Source organism: Lepeophtheirus salmonis, chromosome Z, assembly GCF_016086655.4.
Source record: "Lepeophtheirus salmonis chromosome Z, UVic_Lsal_1.4, whole genome shotgun sequence".
NCBI classification, from domain to species: Eukaryota; Metazoa; Arthropoda; class Copepoda; order Siphonostomatoida; family Caligidae; genus Lepeophtheirus; species Lepeophtheirus salmonis.
In genome coordinates, this window is record NC_092584.1 from 3911626 (window position 1) to 3937144 (window position 25519).

Genomic DNA, 25519 nt, shown 5'->3' on the forward strand with positions numbered 1-25519 from the left:
TATTCAGCTGTAAGTTGTTCCTGTGCTCTCAAGATAAGGAAATCATTTTCATTATTCGTATATTTACGAATTATTTTTACATATACCTTATCTATTTGTCTCTCATTTTTCCACCACAATCAATTCCGTGAAATGTCTGTCTTTTGCAGAGGAGGACAAAGGATGTTGAGGAGACATCTCCCTATAGAAAATGCAAGTATTCATTATTTTTTTAATTTATTCAACTCCTTCATGAAGGGGTGTACACTCTTAAGGACTACAGGTATGTAGAATCTTGTCCTTTGCTCATTCTGTCTACCTTATTCAGATTGTTGGCCAGCCTAGCGATTGGCGTGTCTGGATCAATGTCAATTGATCGTTTCAAGAGAGCTATGAACCTTTTATTTCGGATTTTATTATATCTTGTTGAATGAGCTGCTTCCTTAGTCTTTCTCTCGTCCTAAAAAGCCTTCGTCACGTCATGAGCTGTTGATTTTTTAATTTTAAAGAGGGAAATTATCTCCTCCGCGGATTGCCCGCTCGGTGAGCGTAGATGATGGAAATTCTTCTGACTTCATTCATGCTTGAACAACGATATAATAAATACGCTGTGAATAAATTTGATAGTTTTGGAATTTTAATTACATAATATCCATAAGTCTCAAAACTCGCGGTTTAGATATATTCCAGATTTACCTTGATAGTCCTGTGTACAAGAAACCGAAAATAAATATGGAAACCTTGTCAATTTAAACACTATTTAGAAGGAGAAGATCTAAGCTGTCATGAGGTTTCATGAGATTAGCTACAAGTTGCTAATCTAATAAAACAACAGGAATTACTACAATGTTAACCCTCAATTATACTCTGCGTCTATCAAGGACGTACACTTATAGAAATTCGAATACTTTGTCGATAATCGATTAAAATAATATGCTATATAAGGTGTTTAAGAAGTGATTTTGCCTGTTTTTGTCTGTTTGAGTGTCAGAAATTTAAATAAAATTAAATTTTTATAAAAAGAAACTCGAAAATAACGTAGTTACCCTAAGAGTTTTGTCGAATGTTGGGGAGAAGAGCAGGTTTGTTATCATGACGTTTCATTAAATAAGCTGGAACCCCTGATAATATTATGTAAGTAGTCACAAACTCCACTCCGTATCTAGCAATGACATAGGCGGGAATTACTTCCCTGTCTCTCACTCTACCTTCAATTCTACCCTGGTTCCGTACAGGACGTACACTTGTATCTCTCCAAAAAATACTCAGGGTTACTTTCAGTATTTCATGTCTATGTAAGATAGCTCAGAGTGCCAATGTGCTTATCCAACATGGTGGAGTACTCGCGCATACCCCCAAAGTTACTCAGTCTTCCCCAGAAGAACATGACTTTTTAGCACTTGTCAATGTGGCCACCATACTCAACGGATGTGAACCCATTATAAATTTCCTTCTGAGTGTACGTAGAGAGCAAGGCCTGTGGAAAACGCCACCTCAACACCGAGGGCCTAAAACCCTCTGCCAGCGGGACAATGGGTCAAGAGGTCATGCTCTGCCTTCAGACCCAGGTTAGAGGTACATATTTATTAAGGCTAATTGAGGTCAATTGTAGCTGTAATAAACCTTATTACTGTAAATTATATCTTTTGTTTCTGTGTATGATTGTCGGAGATTCAAATATGTAGATTTAAAAAAAAAAAGAGAAAGCAAAAGTTAACGTACTCTTATTTTGTAAAATCATTAGGAGGAGCCTACAAAATTGAAGGGTGATTATTTTTTTGCACCTGTTTTGTTTGTTAGTCAGGAGGAGTATGGCAAAAGTTACTAATCAATTTTAATCAAACCAATTACAAATATTACATATATATGGTCACATTTTTAGATGTCAAGTTTGAGACAAAACGTAAGAAATGTATAATCGACCATAATTTTGGATCAAAGCTTTGAGATAAAGAACTCAATTTGATTTTACGTGAGGGTTTTGAGCTCTACCAGGTACCATTTCTAGTTGAATAGTAGGATCATTAAGGGAGTTGTATTAGTTTGTCGCAAGACAACACCACTCCCGGTGGATATTTTGACAGACTAAATTAAGTAAACAAGGCTCATGACCTATTTTCTTGAACTTTGTGCAATATTGTCTTTGTATTAATCCACCTCCTTATGTCCATAGGGGTAATTCCTCTTTATACACACACAAAGATGTCAATGTAAAGCACATATTTGAGCCTTTATGTTATAAAATTGCCTCATACTATGCAAAAAAATGTTGGGTTGAGAGTATTTTATTTTTTTTTTAAATATGGAGGGGGGATTACTTAGCAAAATCCACGCAAATAAAAGAAAATGGGTCTTTTTATACTTATTACTACAACTATAATTTTTCTAGAGTTTTTTATTATTATTCTTCCCTTGTTTGACCCACATCTCTCCTCGTTACACTTCATATCCCCAAAGTTCGGAATTTGGTAGTGCAAGATATTCTTTAGTTTGCATTTTATATCATCTAAACAAAAAAATAACTTTGCATCCTCCAAAAAATGGTTTGAAACTCTATAAAGGGAAAAAATAAAATGATTTTTTTCATGTTGTTCCTTCGAAATTATCGATTTAAATAAGAATAAAGGATTTTTATCAAATTAAAATTTGTAAACAATAATTTTTTCTTTCAATAATATTTGGACAAAATTACTCTAATTGGCCTCATACTCTGAGTATTTTAGTACTAAATATGTCGCATTTAATATCTTTTATTACGCGCATAATTTGTAATTATTTTTTCTCCTTATATTTTAGTTCTGAATTCTCGTTTTTTGATATTAATTGTCTTACTATATTTCGAATATACTTAGAGATTTAATTTTTGTCCCTATTTATCATTTTGAACTTGAGAAACTGCCTTTTAAATGATTAAATTTGCGACATTTTATTTATCTTCCTACATTTGTGGGGTTGATTTGTTAACCATTGTGACATGAACAGATTATTAAGTCAATAACTACTAAGGACCATTGCCAATGCTGGTTCTCAAATAAATAATGAAAAAAATAGAAAAAAAAGAGTTTTTATATTACAAAAATATAACTAAGAATAAATGAGGGCTCACTCTACATTGTCAATAGTTTTACAACTCCTTTCTTTTTTCCAGGTACGTGTTATGGAACAACGTCTCAATGAGGTCGACTGGTCTCCAAATGCATCCTCCAACTCTATTCATGATCCAAAAGATTGCCTTATCCGCAGTTTAGAATCTGAGGTCGAGCAACAGGTAAGAAGAAGAAAAGAAAAGTATACCTTATTTTGAAGCAATTAGATTTATTTATTGATGAGGATGGTATCATAGAGCTTCTTCAAAAAGGATGAAGAATTAATTCTATTTATAGAGTCAATTATGAAGGAAAAAATGATTCATCGGAAACATAATTAATATATTATTGATTGTTAAGACTCATTTTCTTCTATTCAAAATGTCAAAGATACTAGGAATATCTTTATTAAAGATTCAAAGGTTTGTTTGGTACAACGTTACTATAGTGATCCCGGAGTACTGAGGCGAGAAAATCACAAAATCATTTATATTGTGCATTGTGCAAGTAGATAATTTTGTATTCTTTAAGGCAGAGCTCGGGGAACTTTTTTTGGCGTTACCCCAAAAGAACTAGTAGTAAAATTAATTTACCCTAAAACTAATACCAACCCCTCGCAGGATTTGGTTTTTGGAATTTAAAAGAACAAAATCTATTCATAAAAAATGTCATAAATCCACCGTTGTTCACTAAAAATTAAATTCCCTATATTAAATTTTATTTAAAGATTACAAAAATAATTTTATTTTTTTAATTTCCAATATTAAATTTTGTGGAAATAAATTTGAAAAATTAAAATCCACAGCTATTTACAAGGAATTAGAAAAAATTTTAAAAATAAATTTCCAATATTAAATATTCAAAATCCATAGCTATTCACAAAAAATTTAAGTTTGACCCCTAATCACGCTTAAAAAAGTTTGATCCTGAGCAAATAATTACTATTAAAAAGAAAAAATTCTTCAACTATTATTTTTTTGGGGTGTTGACTACAGTCCTCCAGTACACCCCCCGCGCACGCCCCTGTTGTGGCATTTTGGTTTTGTTCATTTAACACCAGGTAGTGTTACTTCCATTACCCCAAAAAGGCTCTAAATTACCCCCTATGGGGTAATTTACCCCTGTTTTCCAACCACTGATTGAAGGTGATACTTTTTTTTACATTGATACATCTGTCGACTTTTCCTAAGAGTCTTTCTATTTACGGTCATTAAGCTTTTTAATTCTATGCAATAAACTCTTCTACTTCTCCAAAAACGTTCATCTTTTCTACAAGTAGAGCCTTTTCAATTGACGTCAGCATTGTTAATGTCGGCTGTTTTTGGGGACTACACAACCAAGTTTGATAAAAATACATCCTATTTTTTTATTAAGGGATTAAGGAAAGTAGGAAACATTTTTTGATCCTATCAAAATAGGTCCAATAAAGTCTCGATCCTTACTGTCGTCTACATAGAAATCAATTATTTCTCTACTGGGTAGTTTTATTACAACTATATCCGACGCTTAAAGATGTTGTCACATCCTTACACAACTTTTTTTTCACCAAATTGCCTCTATATTGCCAAGTCCCAGAGGTGGAAGTCAGAGCCACATACAGCGTAGCCAGAAGTCAGAAATATTGTGGCTGTGACCAGGTTTGGTTTTTCTTGATTGTATGCGACTATAATGAATTTCTTAATGTTGTAGGGAGTCTAAGTGGAGATACGTGATAGAACTGGTCTTTTTATACTTTGAGACATGGGATGAAATCAAAATTTGTTCATTTTTGTTTCAGCTGTCGTTTGTTTGTGTAATGATGCCTTGTAATTAAAATGGTTAAATCATTTGTGGTCCGGAGTCTGTATTTTTCTGTCTTTCTGTTTGATTGTCTGAAAATAACTTTAGGACTATCTAAATACTTTATCTAAGAGATACACAATTAAGCCTGCGCATCATACTAAAATGAACAGAAAATGTTGTATAATCGTATAAAGTTGTGTATAAAGGGCTTGTAATAAGAAATGAAATTCCATAACACTCTATAGACTAAAGAAAGAGTTGAATAAAGTATAAGTTGAGTACTCACAGCAATTTAATCAAATTAAATTAATATGTAGTTAGGATTGTAAATCCTAAGCTTTTTTTTAGCGTGCGAGTTTTGTATTTGTTGGTAAACTGAACAATGTTTTTTTTTATTTTCTCAAGTTTCTTGTTAATATTATTTTAAATATCAAGTAATTACGCGAGAATATGCAGAAGGACTTATTTGCTATATTTATCAAACAAATTTATATAATGAATCAAAGTTGGTCTGTTCTTCAGCGTTTAACAACTTTTGGTAATGTTGGGCACTATCGCCAGTAAAGTTAATGGAAGAAGAAGGATTTACGACTCAATTAGAAAAAAAGAGGGGTTATATTCATAGACTTCCAGATATACCTATTTTCATCCCTTACCATGAATTATTCCTCCAACTCAAAGCAGAAAATTAGTAATATGACAATTTAAAAAAAAAAAAAAATCCCGATGCCGATTCTTTAAAATTTTGAATAATAGTTAAAGAATACAACTTTTCTATCAGGGGCGTCAATATGGTTATATTGTAGGGGGGTTGGTTTTTGAAATTTGAAAAAAAAAAAAAAAAATCGTAAAAAATATGGTTATTCTCAAAAAATTAAATTTTTGTGAAAAAATTGTTATAAACACATGCTAATTCTCGGAAAATTAAATTTTATGTACAATTTTTTTAAAAATTAACTACTGTTTACAAAAAATCAAAATTTTTGTAAAAAAAATATATCATAAACATATGTTTATTCTCGAAAAATTAAATTAGATGGAGAAAAATTTTAAAAATTAACTACTGTTTACAAAAAATCAAAATTTTTTGGAAAAAAATTCATAAACAAAAATCAACTGCTGTTCTCAAAAAAATGTTTATATTTTTTGAACATAAATTTTTTTGTGAAAAATAATTCAAATATTAAATTTTCTTCTTAAAAGTAATTTATTTTTTCATAACCTACAAAAGTAATAAATAGTTTAATACTAGTAATTCGATAAAAATCAGAATATAAAATTGAACCTTATTTTCCCTTGTCCGATTCCAGCCAGAGATCCCGATTTTCCATTTCCGATTAATTGTCCACTTAGTTCAAAAAATAAAATTTCCCTTCATTTCAACCATCTGTACATGTATAAATATATAAATATAGCAGGATATAAAAATTCCTGGATGAAGTCCAAGTTTCAATTATACCCTTTATATATATTTGATTAAAAAACCTTTTTTAATATACTTATTGTGACTCTCTTTGACAAAAAATAAATTGAAATATATCTATTGTTCCTTAGGCTTTGAACATATAAGAAAAATAAATTCCTTTTTAATTGAGAAGGATAAGAAACAAAACACGATCACAATACTCCAACATCATGAGTATCTAGTTTCAGAGGCTGTGTAGTTTTTAGAGGTGGGAAATGGAGTTAATTTAACTAAACCTACCATTTTTACAAATGATACCATCCTCATCACAGAAAAAAAAAATATCTCCTCTAGCAAAAGCATAAAAGTAAAAAGTGTCTTTCACCTGCTACTTCTTGTGTATAATTTTACTTTGACAGTGGGATTACACACTTATAAAAACAAAAACTTTTTTTTGGGTGCACAACATTTCTTATATATTGCTAAATATGTTTGAGGGTATAATAAGAAAACAGATTAAGACACTGGAATTAAGAAAACATAAAAATAAAATAGAATGAAGAAAAACAAGAGGTAAAAGATTTATAACTAGAGTTATAAAAAATATGACATACCGTATGTACAAAAGAAAGAAACGATACTGAAAATGAAAACTATGACAACTTGAAAATTAAACAGAACACTGTTCATGTCGTAAAAAATACCACACTTGGTTTCTGTCATATTTATTACAGCTCTATTTTTACCCCTTTCAGACGTGCTTAGACAAAATGTATTTGTCTACGAAGGGGGGTTTCATGAAGATGGTACGGAATTGCACACTTATTGAACCATCGAAAAAGTTCTTAAACTACGTTTTTTTTTGTAAAATTACAAATCTATATTTAGAGTTCTTTTTACAAGGAAAACATCATTTATTAAAAAAAAAAAAAGAACATTAACAAGAACAATCGGTCATTTACTTTGAATAAGACATGAACGTTACTACCTTATATTTTATCTTTATAACAAAGATATAGAGAGTAGCGCCCTCATGCGGCAAAGTAATACAACTCCCAATAACAGGATGATTTATATATCAAATGCGTGTATGTTACTCACATAGAGGGTCACATAAAATGTACACAAATAGTTTAAAGAGTGAACATATTTTTCCTACAGCTGGAGAGATTGACGCGTAATTCACGAGGTAACACTTCATTATAAGCATTATTTATTTCTCTTTTTTGTGGAAGAAAGCTTAAAATTGAAAATTGCTATGAAAAGACTTAACCTAATTTTATGAACTATTCATTTACGGAATAATTTAACAATTTGAATGGTACACCTAATCGAGTAACTAGGGAATGTTTTGGGGTTTTATTTTCTGATAAAAAGCATATTTATTTTTTGGTTAATTGAAATATTCTCTATCAGTATTCCTTTGAAAATAAAGTCACCAAAATTTAAGAAAATAAATTTTACATTGCATAGGCCATATATAATAATAAAACAAAATATTTCTCGTCAATTTCTATTAACAAACTATTCTAATTAATCCAGTTAAGCCTCATAAATCAAATTTAGATTCTAAACTACGGAATAGTACACTAAAACACTGAATTTTAAACTTCAACAAGTTATAACTTACCAATTAACAATAGAATTTCAACTAAAAGAATACTCTAAATTGATGTGTATAAGAATTCTCTTAATCATTAATGTAGCCGTCCTAACGGCTTCCAGGTAGCTGCAGAATGCCTGGCACCCAAAGTGTATGTTGTCTCTGTCATAGCATTTGAGTGCTAGCTAATAGTGGCCTTGAGGGCCTCCCTGCTTGGATGATGTACACTGCATGCGCCTTGAGTGAAGTCCAGTGGGTGAACATCAGTGATATAGGGGGACCAAAAGGGTAAAAAAAAGAATTCTAAAGAACTCCAAAGAGTCTTATAACGAAGAAAATAGGTTGGTGTCAAAAGTAGCCTCTGGTCAGTGTGGTCTCAAACTCTGAGATCTCTTGCATGGGCCTCATGGACTTGAGATAATTAGCTTGAGATGTCTTCTTTAACTCATCCAGGTCCAGTATCGCCTTTTTTGCATAGCCCTTCTCCCTCTCAAACATTTTTGACTTGCTGACAACGTAGTCCACACACGACCAACTGATTGGAGTCATGTGCGAACGGAAATTCGTCGAACACGTTCAATCGTCATTTTCTCGAAGTGTACGTAAGCTAAAGAGCTCAAGTTCGTTTTTTGTTTTTTTGTAACTAGTTGTTTATGCTTTAATATATCGAAATGTGAATTAATTTCAATCACTCAACCTTCATGAATTATTGAATTAGTTAGTGTGCACTTCAATATAAATACGCCCCACCCCCGTTATAGTTATTGGATATTTGAACTTACACCTTAAATTTGAATACAATGTCCAAAATTGACTGAAATAAGTATATTATGAAATACTGGACTGGGCTTATCTTTGTCTATGGTCTTTTATTTCTTCAATTCGGCCAAGGACATGGCTGGGTGGTCTCAAAGGAGGGTTTGTTATTTTCAGTGTTTAGTTTTACTAGCCTTGAAGATCCCACAGGCTGGATCATTTATCTAGGGGCTACGAACGCAGTAGATGGTTTGGTGGTTGACTCCAAGCTGCTTAAAATTGTCCTAGATGTCATGACCGGTTCAAATCAAAGTGAGATATATATAGTGATGAAAATTATGTGTTGAATGGGCATGTTAAAAAAGCAAAAATGGAAAATCAATATAGTAACCCTGACGATTTAAAGATATTTTGAAGGAGAGAAAGAATAATCCTCATGTCGTGTCATTAGATAGTTGCGATCATCTATGACAAGGGAGGAATGAGAAAACGATATAAACAAGGACATTTGCTAAAATTATTCTGATGTCGATCCCCTAATTCTACGTTGAGTCCAAGAAGTACTTACTATTATATCCGCTATAAATCCTCAGTCTTATGCTTCGTCTTTTCATGAGCACTTGCGACTGTTCAAGTAAGTTTTGAGTCTATTTAGGGCTGGATATTCACTACTCATGAATTAAATAATAATGGCAGCTTGTAAGGAAGAGGAAATTCATTCTTCAGACTACTAATTCCAAAAAAAAAAAACCGGACCAGCTAAAAAAATAACGGGATTTACATCAATATACTTTTTTTGCAATATCTCGTTTTTGAAAGATAACGTCTTTTTATTAATGCTCGGAACTTTTTTAGCAAAACTCTTTACATTTCCTAAAATTGACAGTTAGAGAATCGGTGCAAGACTTATTCACCATCTGGAATAAAATATTTTCATATGACCTCTGTCATTTGTGGTCCTAAACAACCAAGTTTTATAACAATGAAGTACTTATTTTCAGTAATATTAAAGAAAGTAGTGAAGATCACCAACAAATAAAAGGACTAAGCTCAGCTGTCTATCAAATGTTATCCCTTTATTTCTTAGTTTTATGATATATCTGATACTACAAACGTATTAAAACTATATGAAGACATTGTTAAACAATCTCTCTCGTCCTTAATCGATAAATAATTAATCAAAAGGATTTCCTCTATATATGAATACAAACATATCTGTTTATCATTGGCATCACGGAATAGTCAATGCAAGGAGTTGGTCTTTTCTTATATTCAAAACAGTATACGAGGGTGGGTAAATAAGTCTCTGAACTTTTAGATGAAAAACACTTTTGCCTGACATGAAATCATTTAATTTATCTACATATTTCTTAACCCCTTCGAAAAATTAGATTGTCAAAGATCCTTAAAATAGATGTGATAGGATTTCATTATTGGAGTCAATTTTATTTAGGGCGAGCCATTTCATAAATTTTGGCAACAAAAATTAGTCACTCCTGCCTAAATTCGCAGAATATAGGGTATAAAGGAGCAATTTGTAGGCCAATTAATGCTATTTTAACATGGAAACTACAAATATGTGTACCCATTCTTTATTTGAAAAATAACCTTTTTCTTGGACAAACTGTTCCTTAAATCTTTATCCAATCCGTCCAATAAGTTATCATTATACATATATGACATTGCTTTTTTTTTCCTTTTGAAGGTTGTCCAATGGGATTTTACTCTGGGCATACTTTTAATAACTATACCTATTAGTTTAAAAGATACATTTATAAATAATACAGATTAATTTAAAGGCGTTAATCTAACGATTTTATCTCGCATACTAAAGAAACTGATTTCTTAAGAAACACTTTATTCGTATGTATTTCTGATGTAGATTTTTTTCTATTTATAGATGAAGGTCTATGCACGTTGCAGGAGCATGTTAGTGAGTGAGGAGAGAGTGAGAGAAAGAATAATTGAAAAAAATGGGCCTTGTGGGGATATATACATGTAATGTATATAGTACCTTCGTTATAATGCTTTTTACTTAACCCCCCCTTCATAGAAAGAAAGGCTTCAACATCAGACGTCTTTATTTTTTTTTATCACAGCTACCCATTTTTTTAATACTACTATAATTATAAGTTTAAAGATGTACTTAATATACTACTTTATACATCAAGGAGACGAAGAGGAGAAGGATATTATAATTAGTGTAATTTACAAATCCCCCCTGTTCTGCTTTTCTTTTCTTATATGAACGCTGATTTATTTTCTTTCCTTTATTGTAGCCTAAGTCTCGTCATTACTTTTAGTGCTGTGTCAACTCGAACAATTATTTCACTGCTAGTCAACAAACTATTGCCTTTAGGTTAAAAAGGTTGTGCTTGCTCCAGAGTGGTGTTGTTACCTCCAAGGAACAGTGTTAGTCCTAATTGTCACTTCTTGTGTCCTACAGAGAACAAAATTTATACTACTATCAAACAGCCATAATGGTTTAGATAGAAGAGAAGAGACAAACGTTGCTTGTATAATATATAAGATAATTCTCCGAGACATCCTAAGGGTTACTCACTTTTTTCATTAGATACTCACACCTACGTAGCTACTCGATACTTTGATGACCTCTCCTCAAGAATGAAAGAACCACAATATCAGCTGGATATTCTTTTTAATATTATGACTTGAGGAGCCAGGAAGGGATACTTTAGTCTCTAGAGGTTAAGCCTGGGACCTGGTTAAGCATGGGATACAAGCACTTGTTGCTAAGCCTCATTAAAAGTCAAATTCATTATTATATATTACTTCCATTTACTTTTTTTCTTTTTAATGAGCTACACACCCTTCTTGTTAAAATGAGTCCTCTAATCATATTTAAGATGCAACTAAAAAGTGATTGTAACCAACTTTGCTTTATACTATATATGTATATGATATACATCAGGGAGCACTTTATACAGTGCACCTTTTATAAATGGTCGATGCTGCTACAAGCAAACTTCCTGCGAGATTTAATTTATTCAACTACATTGATATTTCTTTCATCAAAAATATGTATGATATATATCAGGGCGCATTATTTCAGTGCACTCTCTATACACGCTCGATGCTACATGAAATGTAACCAATATATTTTGTTTTTTTATCCATGGATATTCTACATTTTATAAAAATCAGTTTACAGAAAGAAATACAGACAAACTTTGCCGTACTATTTGTTATATATATATATATATACCCATGACACCATACTATGTAATTGTAATTTAAATTTATTTATCTCCAATTTTCTAATCAAAATGTTTAATTATTTGCCTCGAATTACAATCACTAAGTGTTCATTAATTAATAATTGATTCATTTCAAACTCCCTCTCTTCTTAAAACATTTCTGCTCTTTCAAATTTATTTATTATTTTGGAAGTTGTCAAGAATTATGTTCATGCTAAATTTTTTAACTTCCTCGAAATGAAATGAAAGCCCAAATCTTGTATAGTCTTTTTCCATAAATTCTTCATATATTTTATTCAATGTCGATAAAATTACCTTTTTGTAAAAAAAAAAAAAAAGAAGCTAAATCCTTTTGTTTTACGGTCCTATTATCTATACAAAAATTTCCTTGCTATATACTTTTTAAATGTCTCCATGTCCTAAAACCGGCCCTTTGTACCTAGGTACTTGTATCAAAACTCGGATTAAGTACTCTTGTTTTTTTCAGTTCGATCTTTCATGCTTTTTGAGTTTATAATATGTGGAGCTAGCTGATTTAAATCATAAAACAAGGGTGATTTTTACTGGAACCATCGTGGCCAAAATTTTAGTCCTACAAAATTTCAAACTGTGGACCACTGGATTTTTTTTCTCTCTTTAAAAAACAATTATTTTTTAATCAAATTTATTTTTATTATTTAAAATGAAATATAAATGGCGTGGGAGAGATTCATTACCGATTTTTGTATTTGTAGATCAAACTTTGCTCCAAATTACCATTAGGTCATAATTGTTTATGACCCAAAAATTCAAGAGTAGTCGCTACTTAACTTCTTTTATTTCTGTTTCCATTATAACTTTCGAATCGTGTCCAACCTTATTGGCATAAGGTTTGATATTAAGGTTAGACATCCCTGACCTAAAATCTGCTCTGTGTTGAAACTCCGTTCGAGTGCAATTATTTTTCTTTATTTTCTTTTCGTTTTTTAAAACCGTCCTTTTATTCCGCTGTTTTATTTTATAAAAAAATGACGTCGGACCGAATCAAGACTAACTTTATGTGGATGAAACATTACTCGGAATTACTATTAGATTATAATAACAGTTTCATAACCAACTAACTTTCGAATCGAGTCCATTCTTCACGACTCAGCTCTACTCAACACCAATTTTTATTATTTTCATATATCTTTTATAAGAATGATGAATACTTTATACATGAGGATGACTTAATGTGCCTATATTTGTATAGGCACATATAATTCCATGTTCTTCATGCTTCGTGTTGAATTTTATGCTTTATATATTCTTTCACTTAAAGACTGAGAGGAGAGAAACAGCGAGGAAAAGTTAAATTAATTAATTTTATTATTATCATACTACTAAATAAATATATTATAAAGACCTTACAGATAGCAAAGTGGGCCTCTTTTTATCATGTGATATTAATGCTTTCCAAAGTCTTGATACCAGTTTATTATGAAGTATTTTGCAAAAAAAAAAAAACCTAACGGCTATATTGTATAAGTTTGCCTGCATGTCCTACTTTTTCTTTCTATCTTGAAATTGGAGACGGCCAATGCAGAAATTAGAAGTTACATCATCTCAACCTTTTACCGAGCCAACCGTTATTATTCACCTATTAAAATACACAATGTATTGAAATCCATGGGAGGATCCTGGATGAATTAGAAAGCAAGTTAATTAATTATTAATTGAAACCCAAAGAACATGTTGTAGTCAATGTATCCCCCCCCCATAATTGATGGTGAGCTCAAGGTGGTGGCAGAAGCTGCTACAAACCCTCTGAATGTACTTGGCGCTCATAAAATCCCAGGCCTTGTCGATTGAGGTCGTGGGGCACGGATGTTGTTGTGTTGTACCTTGCAGGCCTTCGGGTACGGAAAAGTCCATGGGGTTCAATTCTGGCCCCTTTGGCGTGAGAGCCCTTTTCACAGATGTTTTTGTTGGCCTGCAGCCACTCTTGGGGTTCTTTGTTGTATGGACAGATCCTCCATATTCTTGGAAAATTTGTTGTCCAGAATTTTGACTTACTCATTAACCTTCAGCCTGTATCCTAAAGGGATTCATTTCCTTCCGTTGGATGCAACCGCCCTTAACATCATCACTGAAGCAGGGTGTTTGGCGGTGGAGGCATTTCGGGGTTCCTCTGGTACATCCCCAAATGTCAATACTCGATCATTCTCTCTGTTGAAGACAGGGTCAACAGTAAATGTATTTTCATCAGGAAAGATCACAATGAGTTCAGAGGTTCCCTTAAAGTTTTTTCACCCACCTCTCGGACTTTTTTTTGATATTTTGTCAACAGAGTCCGCGAAATACGCCACGGAAAATAACTCTCTCGATATGTGTTCACTGATGCGGTTGACCTTAAGGGATCTTTATCTATATTTTCTATTACATCTTATTTACTTAGATTATCGAAGTCAGTGGTTTACCAAGTGGGGATCTGTAATGGTCCTGGGACACAATAGAAGGATCGTGAGATGATTTCCAAAAAGAAGAGTATAATTCAAATTTTGGCGTTCAAACTTAAATAATGATGAATGCACAATTTTTATATAAGTCTTTTCTGGATCATTTTAAAATGTATTTCCTTGCTTGGTTGTCTGACGCTTATCGAACTTTTATGTAACAATTGAAATACTAGACGAATTCTGACTTTCTGTGATGAATGAATACCCACTTCTGGCTAAAGTAGCTTCAGATATACTCAAATATACCATGGGATTCCACTTAGTTATGCGAGAAGACCTTTTCACTATGCACTTATATAAAAAATAAATACAGATCGCGGCTAAATGTGAAGGATGATCTCTGAGTTGCTGTGTCAAAAAAATAAAACTTAGAATATACATCTTTTTCTCAATGCACATCCGTCAAATTAAAACCTTGATTTGTTTGTTTGCATCATATCAACATCCTATAATGTTATGCTTTTGTGAGTCTTTTTTTTTTTTTTTACTTAATTTATTCCTTGTATTTCTTATATTTAGAAATACGATCTATATTTTTGATCAATAGAGTCAAATAACTGATCTTATTTGCCTCTGGACTGAACTTTTTTGGGGTTATTTGGCCTTCTATTTGCATTAAATGTACTCCAAATTTATATTCATCTACGAATGAGAGGTGTACATTGTCCGGCCAGATATTTTAAGGGTTGAAAGCAAAAAAGAAAAACTGCCTTAAGGCAGTGATGCCCAACTTCAGGGCTGTACAAGAATTACTTTGTTATTTATCATCTAAGTCTAGGATTTACTCATTCATGTAGTGTTGATAGTAGAAGAAATCATTTTTAGATTTCAGATACTTATATTGGCCTCAATATGCCCGCTTTGAAACAAAATCTATCAATTTTTTTATTCTTTTATTGTGACGATCAAATTTGGCTACTCTTAGTACAGTTTGCGTTGCACTCGAAGGGTTATTAAGAATAATTTTTGCTGATATAAATGTTATCTACAAGAAAAATCATTCTAGACGGCTTTTGTAGTGACAATCCACATATTTTAAGGTTTGTATATATTTGTATATGTAAATGGATTCAGTTTCCAAAAATGAGTCAAAATAATATGTTTAAAAAGAAAAAGGAGGATCCAAAGTCCCTTTTGTTAATATACTGTCATGGTAGGGGAAGAAATATTGTCTGCTTTTAATATGATGACTGTGTTTGACACTAAGTCGTTATATATTAATAAGATATTTGAAAGAGAACTGTATATTAGGGGGGTTTGCTTTTCAGTTTTGTTTTTTTTAAATTTCGATTATACCTATTCTAATATGGAATAAAAATTACCTTTGCAAAATTGTATTGTCCTACGAGGTTTTCTTTAGATCGCACATCTCAATCAAATTATAAAAAAAGACAAAAACTCTTTAGTTAATAAATTTAGTTCCAAAGATGACATTTTTGGCTATTTTGCAAATAATAATTGTTAGAAACTATAAGAAGTGCTTCTTAGAATTATAAAATTATCCTAAGGAACAAAAAAAAAAAAAAAAGTTAGGGAACTTTTGATGATCCGAGTATAGTGTGTATCATTTTTTTTACATTATCTGACAGAACGTATCAAATTCTCTCTTTTTCCTCCATAGAAAAAAACTTTAATTATTTTTTTCATAGGTTTGAATAATAACTATCTATATATAAAAATACAAAATAATGACAAATACCTTATTTTAAATTTAAAAAAACAAACCTACCTAATGTATATGTAGGGTAGCAAGGGAATAAAGAAAGATTGGGGAAGAGTGAGTGAGAGACTCCCCTAATTTTGTTGAGAGTACGTTTGTAAATCATATTAATCACAATGTCCTAAATTAAAAATTTCATATTATATTACAGAAATTACTTCGCCTTACGGATGCAAAACAAGTCGAAGCCAAAGCAGCTCGGATTAAGGACTGGGTCACAAATAAACTCCGTGAATTAGAGGAACAAAACGATCATTTAAAAGTCCAAAATATCCATTGCAATGAACAAATGGAATTACTCCATAATCGACTTGAGCAACTTCAAGTCCTGAGTGCAAGTACGAAGAGTCGACAAACTACAAGCATCACGAGCATTGAGGAGGTAAGTTTCATATAATTTGTACATTCATATTTAATTTATACGTGAGGTAGTTATCCAGGCGTTGCCGGGGAAATTATGGACTTAAAATGTATTCTGCTTTATATAAAACAAAAATAATGATATTGGCATTTTAGAGTTATTCTTGCCGGATGTTATTGGTATATATCTTTGCACAAAATTTTTGAGAGGAAATGATAAGGTTTAATGAAGAAAAAATATTCTGGTTGACCTGTCATTTTCTCAACTTTCATAATATTGTCAAAAATCCTTTGTTCTATTATTGTCTCTCCTTCTTGATCTTCTCTAAACCTCATAATCTCCTTTGCAAAAAAGTGTGCAAAGATACATATCAACATAATTCTAGAAATGGTAATTCTTAAATTCGTTTTTTGAAAAATGCTTTTGAATGGGCACCATGTCCTTGAAGGTCTACAAAATTGTTGGCATAACCTTTTTTTGACCCTAAAGAACTTTTTCGAAATTTTTTAGTAAAATCCTCCATTCTTTAGCTTGGCTGTGATTCCTGGAGAAAAACACAGACAGACAGACATTCGCATTTAAAATAAAGATGCTTCTAAATTTGTTGTACAATTGCAGTTGTAAATTATAAGCATATACTCACGTTTATTTTATTTTTTTGTAGTTGACAGTCAGAACAGTATTATTTTATTTATTTTCCAATGCCCTTATAATTGTTCGAGTGAGTGAGTGAATGAGGGTAATTCTGATGATTTGCTGGGTAGTTATAAGCCCATGTGTGACTCAGAGTAGAATTGAAGATCAACAACGTAGTAATTTCTTCATACATGTATGTGTCCTACCAAAATTTGGAGTAAGACTCGTGTCAGCTTGCTTCCTTGGTTAGCTGCTTGTAAATAATTTATTAAAACGTCATGAGAGTCTAGTTACTACCCTTCCAAGTAGTCCAAATAGTCTCTTTTTTGAGCACACAAGAAAATATGTTCATAGTGTAGTTTTACAAAAACCTTAAAATAAAAATGTACAAAAACAGACGAATTTACAGACGTATCCAAGTGCCAGAATCTGTAGCAGCGGGTGTTGTGGGAGTCTTACCTTAGAACTAAGACTCAAGTGGGTCAATTCAGTCTAGGTTCGGTCCAGTGCAGTTCTACAAACTGATAAAGTGTAGTCTTTGATGAAGGATTGAATACAATTTTTTTCTTTTTTTTAATCATTTCTATTACTGACAGTCCTAAAGACCGACGGTGATATTCATCCAGACCCCAGGATTTATAGGACCGCCCCTAAGACGTGAATGGACTAGACCGTATAAATGAGGACCGACACATCACTAGTAAGAAAGTGTGATTTATAAAAGACTGAGATTAACAACTAGGTTTTGCTCGGGAGTAATGTGTGCAAGAACTTGTGTGACACAGAGTGTAATTGAGGATCGACATAAGAGTAATTCTTGTCTATGACTTTCTTAGTTATGCAGGTGGATGTTTTCATAGATCCTTGTAACTCTTTAAATGAAAACGTCATGACAGCTAAGCTACTCAAAAACATTTTTGTAATTGTCAGGATTCTCATTTTCGGTTTCTTTTATTTTTAGATAGGGGCAGAAGATATTCTTCTAAGTATGTAGACTCAATAGTGCTTCTGCTCATGAAAGAGTAGTGTTTATATTTTCCAAAGCTGTTATCATTGTTATTTGATTTTCGTAAGAGATTGGTACCTGTATTAATAAAGGACGGATATTAACAATGAAGTTTTGTTCCTTGTGAGTTACAAGTGTAAGTCCTCTTTGATCTTGGAGTAGAATTGAGGATTGACATCGGATTAGTTCATGCCCGCAGGGGATGGCCTGAAAGGGCTGTAAACACCTATATCCCCCCCCCCAAAAAAAAAAAGAATTTTCTCTTTTTACTAGAAAATTTAATATATAAAAATATATTTAAAACATTTGAAATTTAACTTATTGTGAATAGCTACGAATTTTTGATTTTTTTTTTTGCAAAAAAAAATTAATTCTTGTTTAAATAGCTGTATATTATTGTAATAAAATTTAATTTTCAAATTTTTTTCCAAAAAAAAACAAACAAATATCGAATAGCTCAGAGTTTTTGAAATTTGTCTTCAAAAAATATAATATTTGGAATATTTTCCAAAAAATGACAATTTTTGGATGTTAAAAAAACCAAATACTAAGCCCCTCCCAATATATTATCCTGCGGACGCCCCTGCTACATACCGCTTGTGATATATATTTATTTCCTTCCTTTTATAGTTGTTTGTAGCTAATCAAATGAAATGTCATGACAGCTGCTAAGGCACTCTCCACTCCACCATTTGATGGGTTTTTTTTTTGTCTTTTTGTACAAACATGCCGGCAGTGCTTAGAATTTACAACTCTACTAGTAACATTGAAACAGTTGAAGGAAAGGGCCTTGAATGACTAATATTTTTAGTAATTCATTCATTTTACATTTACATAATATGTGCATGTAAAGAGAGATATTCTAAAATCCCTCCTCACTTTCTTGCTAATGGGTTGCACTCATGTATGTATGTAATTGACCCACTCAATCCCACGGTAGGTTAATGATTTCCTTTGATTAATGATTTACTTCTTCTTCTTCTTTTTTTTCATGATTTAATAGTAGTTTGCTTTTCTTTTTTTTTTTTACATACAAACTTATTTGGTACGTGATTTCTTTTGATCTCCCAAACGTTTGGTAGTTATGTGTGTTGGAATTCGATCTGAAAATCGTGGACCAGTCTGAGACCGTTATAATTTTTAGGTGGCAACACTAATTGGGTCATATAAAGAAGTTAAATCAGGACGGATATCAAAGAAAAAATCAATTTTGGATCGATATAAAACAAAATGAAAAGACTCGTCAGTCCGTTCCTAATACATTTTTGTAGTCTTAGAACCAATCCTTATCCTTTTTTTATGGTAACCACAACATGTGAAATGACGTAATTAATGACTACATCATTCCCCCTGTTGAAGTTACCCCATAGTTTCTTTCAAAGATACGAAATAGCTGAAGTTTAACATAAGAGGCTTGTGACTAACATGTATGAGACTCAAGTGTTATTCCTTCGAGAGGACATAGAGTTCGGACTGAAGTACAGCAGCACTTTGAAGCTATAATGAGTAGTTTCACTTATCTTCTCACCTGTGGGACTGGCGTATGCTCCGAAGTGTTGAAAATATGTACAAAAAGTGGCTATCCAAAAGACTTTCATATTTTCAAAAGCTGCTATCATTTTTATTTATTTCTAGACGAGAGAACTTTTAAGTATAAAGTAGTAGCTAGTCTATATTCAAGAATAAGATAAAATAACAATGAAGGGTTGCTCATGAGTTATAATTGTAAGTCCTTGTGGGTATCGAATGTAGAATTGAGGATCGAAGTAGCTTCATATTATATGTCCTTGCAATATGAGGAGTGGGATTTGTGTGTATTTATTTCTTTCCTCTCACGACTCCTTGCAGCTGATCTAACCAAACGTCATGACAGGTAAACCCCTCTCCTCCTAAACATTCTTCAAAATGTCAGGATGGCAACGTTCATTTTCAATTTCTTTTATTTTTACTTACCGGCACGACGTATTATTGATGCATCACTATCTCTGGTCAAATGCAGTGACAAAATCCACTGTACTTTTTAGCTCGCCCGTTTATTTTGGAATTGGTTATATAAAGAAGGAATTTTCTTTTCCACAGAAGTTGTCATTATTATTTAATTCCTGTGTAGTGAACATCCTTTCCTAAATAGATTCAATTATATTCAAAACCCTGATTGAGCATTCGTGTGTGCTCAATAAAGACGGTTTGTAACCCCGAGGATTTGTTACAAAGTTATAATTGTAAGTCCTTCTGGGCGGCCTCGGAGTAGAATTGGGGATCGTCATTGGAGTAATTCTTGCCACTGCCCTTCCAGATTTTCTTCTCACCCAATTCACAGTAGATTGTAGCTGATCTAAAAAAAAACATCATGACACCTAAGCATCTATTCTTATCTACTTATCTTTGAAGTCCATTTAGTATGTATGTCTCATTCTCTATGAACAACCGGGGTGCAAACCTACGCATATTCACTCCAAGAATATAAAGTGTTTTTTTTTAATTGTTACTGACTGACTACACATTTTTCCTTTCTATTCTGATATGATATCACCCTCCCTTTTTGCCATAGTTGACTGTAGCTGATGTAATGAAACGTCATTACCATTATTCTTTCTCTCTTCCAAAACATTCTTCAAATTGTAAGGTTAACCCTGTATATTTTCCTTTTTTTTTTAACATATCCATTTTACACTGGATTTTCATCACTCGTCAATTACACTTTGTTGATTACTCTGATATTATTTATGGATATATACTATTTCAAAACCAACGAAGTAAACATAAGTAAACGATAAATTGGTATCTAATACCTTTGCTCATAAGTCCATTTATACAAATGCACAACAGAGTATTATTACCAAGAATTTATTCACAATCATCAATCTTCTTTGTAACTGACACGAAAACAAGTTTTACTTTACTTTTTTCCTAAAGTAGAAAAAGATTTAGACTCTCTACATAGGAAGCATACCATGTTTGTAGATAAATATGTATACATACATAGTTGAATATATTTCTTCTTCTTCGTGTGTAGATTTAATTTAGTTTATGTGCTTTCGAATTGAAATAATGCTTTAGAAAATGTACGAGTATTTACTGTTCTTCATTATGAACATATGTAGTGTGTCAAAATAACAATAATCTGGAACAAAAATCAAGAGAAAGGAACAAATCCCAATATATTTTTATATATTGTAAATAGATAGAACCTAATGAGCATGTAATTTATCTCAGCACCTTGTCATGTCTCAGGCTGAGCTAGGACTTCATTGTGAAAGAAAAATCCCTCCCCCCCTCCCCACAAGCAGCAGTTGAAACCTTAATTTGCGGAATTAATTTGTCTTGGACCTAAAAAAATCGAACATCTCATGCCATAAAGAAATCTCTGATTTCTTTCATCAAATAGACAATTACCATTATACCAAGGTACGCTTACTCCTCTCTCCGCTCCCTGATCCATACCGTGGTTGATGTTGGAGGCGGAACCATCAAATCAGCTCTTTTTCAACATTCATATGAACAATTCAAGCCTATTTTCAGGTAAAGGCCGCCGAAAAATGTGGCCTCAGAGACAAGGGAAATATTTTATTTCCCCTTGAGTTATGATACTCATTAGTTTTAGCACTATTTTTTAATCTTTCTTTGATTTAAAGCCCTTATATAGGCTCCGATGTGGTACCTTTTCAATAAAGCTCATCAATTTACTATCCATTCGATGTGCTAATTATCCGAATAACTCGAAAAACTTCTCCTCTACATCCGTGAAATTGTTCTTCTCTTCCCGTCCCTACCCCTGGCATACGGAAGTTATTTCGTTATTATTAAAAGGTTGCGATAATAAAATTTCAACTACCCTCTGTCGCTGTCTCCAATTTCGAGATAGAAAGAGAAAGTATGACGTAGGGGCCAACTTGACCAGGATATTATGTTCAGATAGCAGATACAAAAATAGCGTAATCTTCTAATTGATACATGATGATATGGAAAATAGTGAAAAGATATTGAGCAGCGCTCTCAATAAGGTTGGAATCGGATGTATAATCGGCATTGAAGTTCAAATAATATGAAACACCTGTAAAAAAACAAATAGCTGTCACGCCGTTTCATTAAATTAGCTGGAAGTAGCTATCCGATTAAGGAAGTACTCCGTTTCTATCAATTGTGTTGTAAGGAATTACAGCAATGTCGATTCTCAATGCTACTCCGAGTCAAATAAGGACTTAAAACAATAGCCCTGCAAAACATAATCAGTCTTACTTGTAGTCTGTCTTACACTAGTAATTACTTGATACTTGTAAATTATATGTTTTCTTCTCAAGAATACGAGAAAATTGACGCACAGCTTTGGAAAATAAAACAAACATATTTTCAGGTAGCAAAGCCCTCATCCGTTATAATATTATGTTCATATATGCTACGCAACACATCCTCAGTGCCAAATACACACACGTACTTACTCTATACTTGATGTTCTCTCCCTAAGAATTAAATTGAATAATAATCATAACAGCGTTGTCAAATAAAACACACTCTTCGGATTGCCAACTACAAAAATCTCGCACTCAGTAAAATGCTTATAATTTACAACTCAAACATAAGTAATAGCATCAATGTACATTTTGTTATTAGAGACACTGATGCTGTAATGACATAAGGCATTGTGAGACGTGGAAATTGTAATTAGTACAATTTGCTTGTACAAAATCCCAAACTTTGCAGAACCACCTAATATGTGTAATAGGACCATTATAAGATAAAGTAGGTGGGGCCTTATATATATGTGTGCAACATGAAGTTGTCACGAATTTCATGGCATATTAATTAATTAAGTCATCAGAAATAGATAGGAACAAATATAAATGTACACTGCATTTTTTCGTGATCTGAAGATGTGTCCGCTTCTTTTCTCTATATCAATGTTGTTCTAAACGTGGATTGGTAGAATGTGCATAATCTCTTGTAATTATTGATGTGATCAATCATTTTATGAATGCGGCAGAGTTGACCCTTTGACAATTGTGGGGTATTTCAGTTGAGGAGGAAGATTACCTGCGATCATATTCTCCACAACCTAAAAACAGACTCTGCGATAACAAAAAAAAATAATTGTCAAAAATTTATCTCAACCAAACAACAGGCTCAGTCTAAATACGTCTGGCCTCCATGACTTTATAAATTGAGAACTTAAAATTGTAAAGGAGTTTAAAAAAACCAAAAAACGAACAAAATTATCTGAAGCCTTTGATAATTGATCATATGGATGTTCTTTTTTCGAATGCGAGAATATTATTTACAGACGGTAGAAATATTTCTGAAGATGATTCAGGGTCAAAGACATATTTGTTCTTCTGAATATTTAATAAGAAACATTGTTTATGAACATTAAACATGCGAATAATTTCAAAAATAAATAACACTCGTCCGAACACTGAACTGGACTAGACCGAACATATAAGAACCAACACAATACTACCAATAGAGTGATGATTGACCGGCGTAATGTTGTAACTAGTCTGCCTCCTAGTCATATCTCTGTTTAAGCGCGTATTCCAGCAATCTCGATTCTTTTGTCTGTTGATGAGACGATTTTCCAATTGATTCTTTAAATTTTTTATTGGAGAGGGTCATCCGTACACACAGTTTGTCAACTGATCGGAGGAATCATCAATTACTCTCGTTTGATTATCATATGTATCTCCTGTAGCCCTATATTGACCAATGACCCTTTAGAAGTACATCAACAAAGATGTTTTCATATGTAATGTCAAATTTTTATTTATCTTTGCAAACTTACTCAAAAATTAAGAATATAATTTGGTATCATACTATAGCTTAAAGTACAACTACGAACAAAAACTCAGAAGGCTATTCATATTTATAAATTCAACGACTGGGGTAAAAACTGTCTATATTTCAACTACACACTCGGTAATTACATTTTAGTATACTGGTTATCCACTGCAATGACCTTTCTCTTTTGCAGTTGTATGTAACTTTCTGTACAATACATTGTTATTTGTCTATATCCGTATTCTTTTTGTTTGTTTGTTTCTACTCCTTTTCTTAAGAATGTACCGTAAATAACTTAAATATTTCGGCCAATTACATTATTTGAGTCAATATCTCAAAATCCCAATTAATTTTTTTCCCCATATATATGCAGCTCAATATTTCATTGAGGAATTCGACTCATTTATAGACATTCTATTCAAATTACTGGGATGAATTTAGTTATTCCATGATTGTAGCGATATTTCATAACCTGTACTTGATTTAAGAATTTTAAATTGTCCCCGATATGCTCTTTCAAATGAAATCTGTCAATTTATCATTATTTCTATTGTGACGATCAGTTTTGGGTAATTTAATTGCAATTTGAGGGTCCTCCAAAGGGTTAAAAAGAATAATTTGTTTATAGAAATTGACGATAATTTGTCAAAGGGAACAAATGTAATTCACACTCAATTGGGAGAAAAGTTGCTTTTGCGTTGACATATAGTAATTCTTTATACAATCGTTTTTCTACAAACAATGAACCTTTGTTTTCAAAAGGGTGGTTGACCAAACTCAGACGATTGAAAATAACAGAGCTGCAAAGAATCCAAGATCTCATTGATCTATATTTGGGTCATAAGTTCTTGAGATGTGAACATTGTCGAACCCCCGGCGAGTGTTAATTTAAAAAAAAAGTTTATGTTGATAATCTGCAAGATATGATAAGAGATGTGGAAATGTGTGCATTTCTATCTTAGCTTAGATATAATTGTAAAATTTGTTGTACCTCTGATGTACCTTGTAGAAGGAAATTGTATCCTTGCACATTTAAAAATAATCGCATTTTCACTTTGCTATTTACTTTACTGGTGCTCATCTAACTATTTATAATTTGAAAATTATAACGTATGGTCATGTTAGAAGCAGTATAATAGTATATAGTAACCTCTGTCAGGGAATGTATTGTCTCTCTACATTCTATCAGGCGTGGGTTTTACATACACAGCAATTTGAACAATTTTTACATCCCTAAAAATTGCTGAGTATGTTATTGGGAATGTCTGATCTGTTGGGCTATTACAACATACTAAAAAATTTTTTTTTATAAACTTAGTGCTCAAGAAAATAAATCCTGCCATGACCATCAAAGAGTCAATCCAATATCCTGACAATGGCCTCATTAAAGCTTTTACTACTAGCTGTATACCAGGAGTTGAGGTGGGATCAAGGAACGTACATAGTTGAAGACATAAATAGATTAGATTTGGTTTAAAACTGTACTTACAATTTATTGTCTTTCATGTGCCATTGTGAAACATTGCCTATAAAATCAAAGTTCTGTTGTTATGTTGGGCATTTTTTCGTTCACACCCCGTAAATTCGAGACAAATTGCTGTCAATAGTTTGAATATATATTTTATTTACTTTTAAATAAAAGAATAACTTTCTAATAATTATTATTACTCTGAACACGTCATGATTTATTATTGATTACCTCCACGTAGTTTTTTTAT

General features: G+C 32.3%; 1 protein-coding gene across 11 annotated transcripts in view; it reads left to right on the forward strand.

Annotated features, from left to right (window-relative positions):
* LOC121130123 (uncharacterized protein CG43867) overlaps window positions 1-25519 on the forward strand; it is a 396776-nt gene that overhangs the window by 347220 nt on the left and 24037 nt on the right. For all 11 annotated transcript variants that reach the window (XM_071893641.1, XM_071893640.1, XM_071893642.1 and 8 more), the window contains 2 exons: window positions 3128-3247; window positions 16178-16408. In XM_071893641.1, the coding sequence (XP_071749742.1) occupies window positions 3128-3247; window positions 16178-16408 (351 nt within the window). The remainder of the gene's footprint in view (window positions 1-3127; window positions 3248-16177; window positions 16409-25519) is intronic.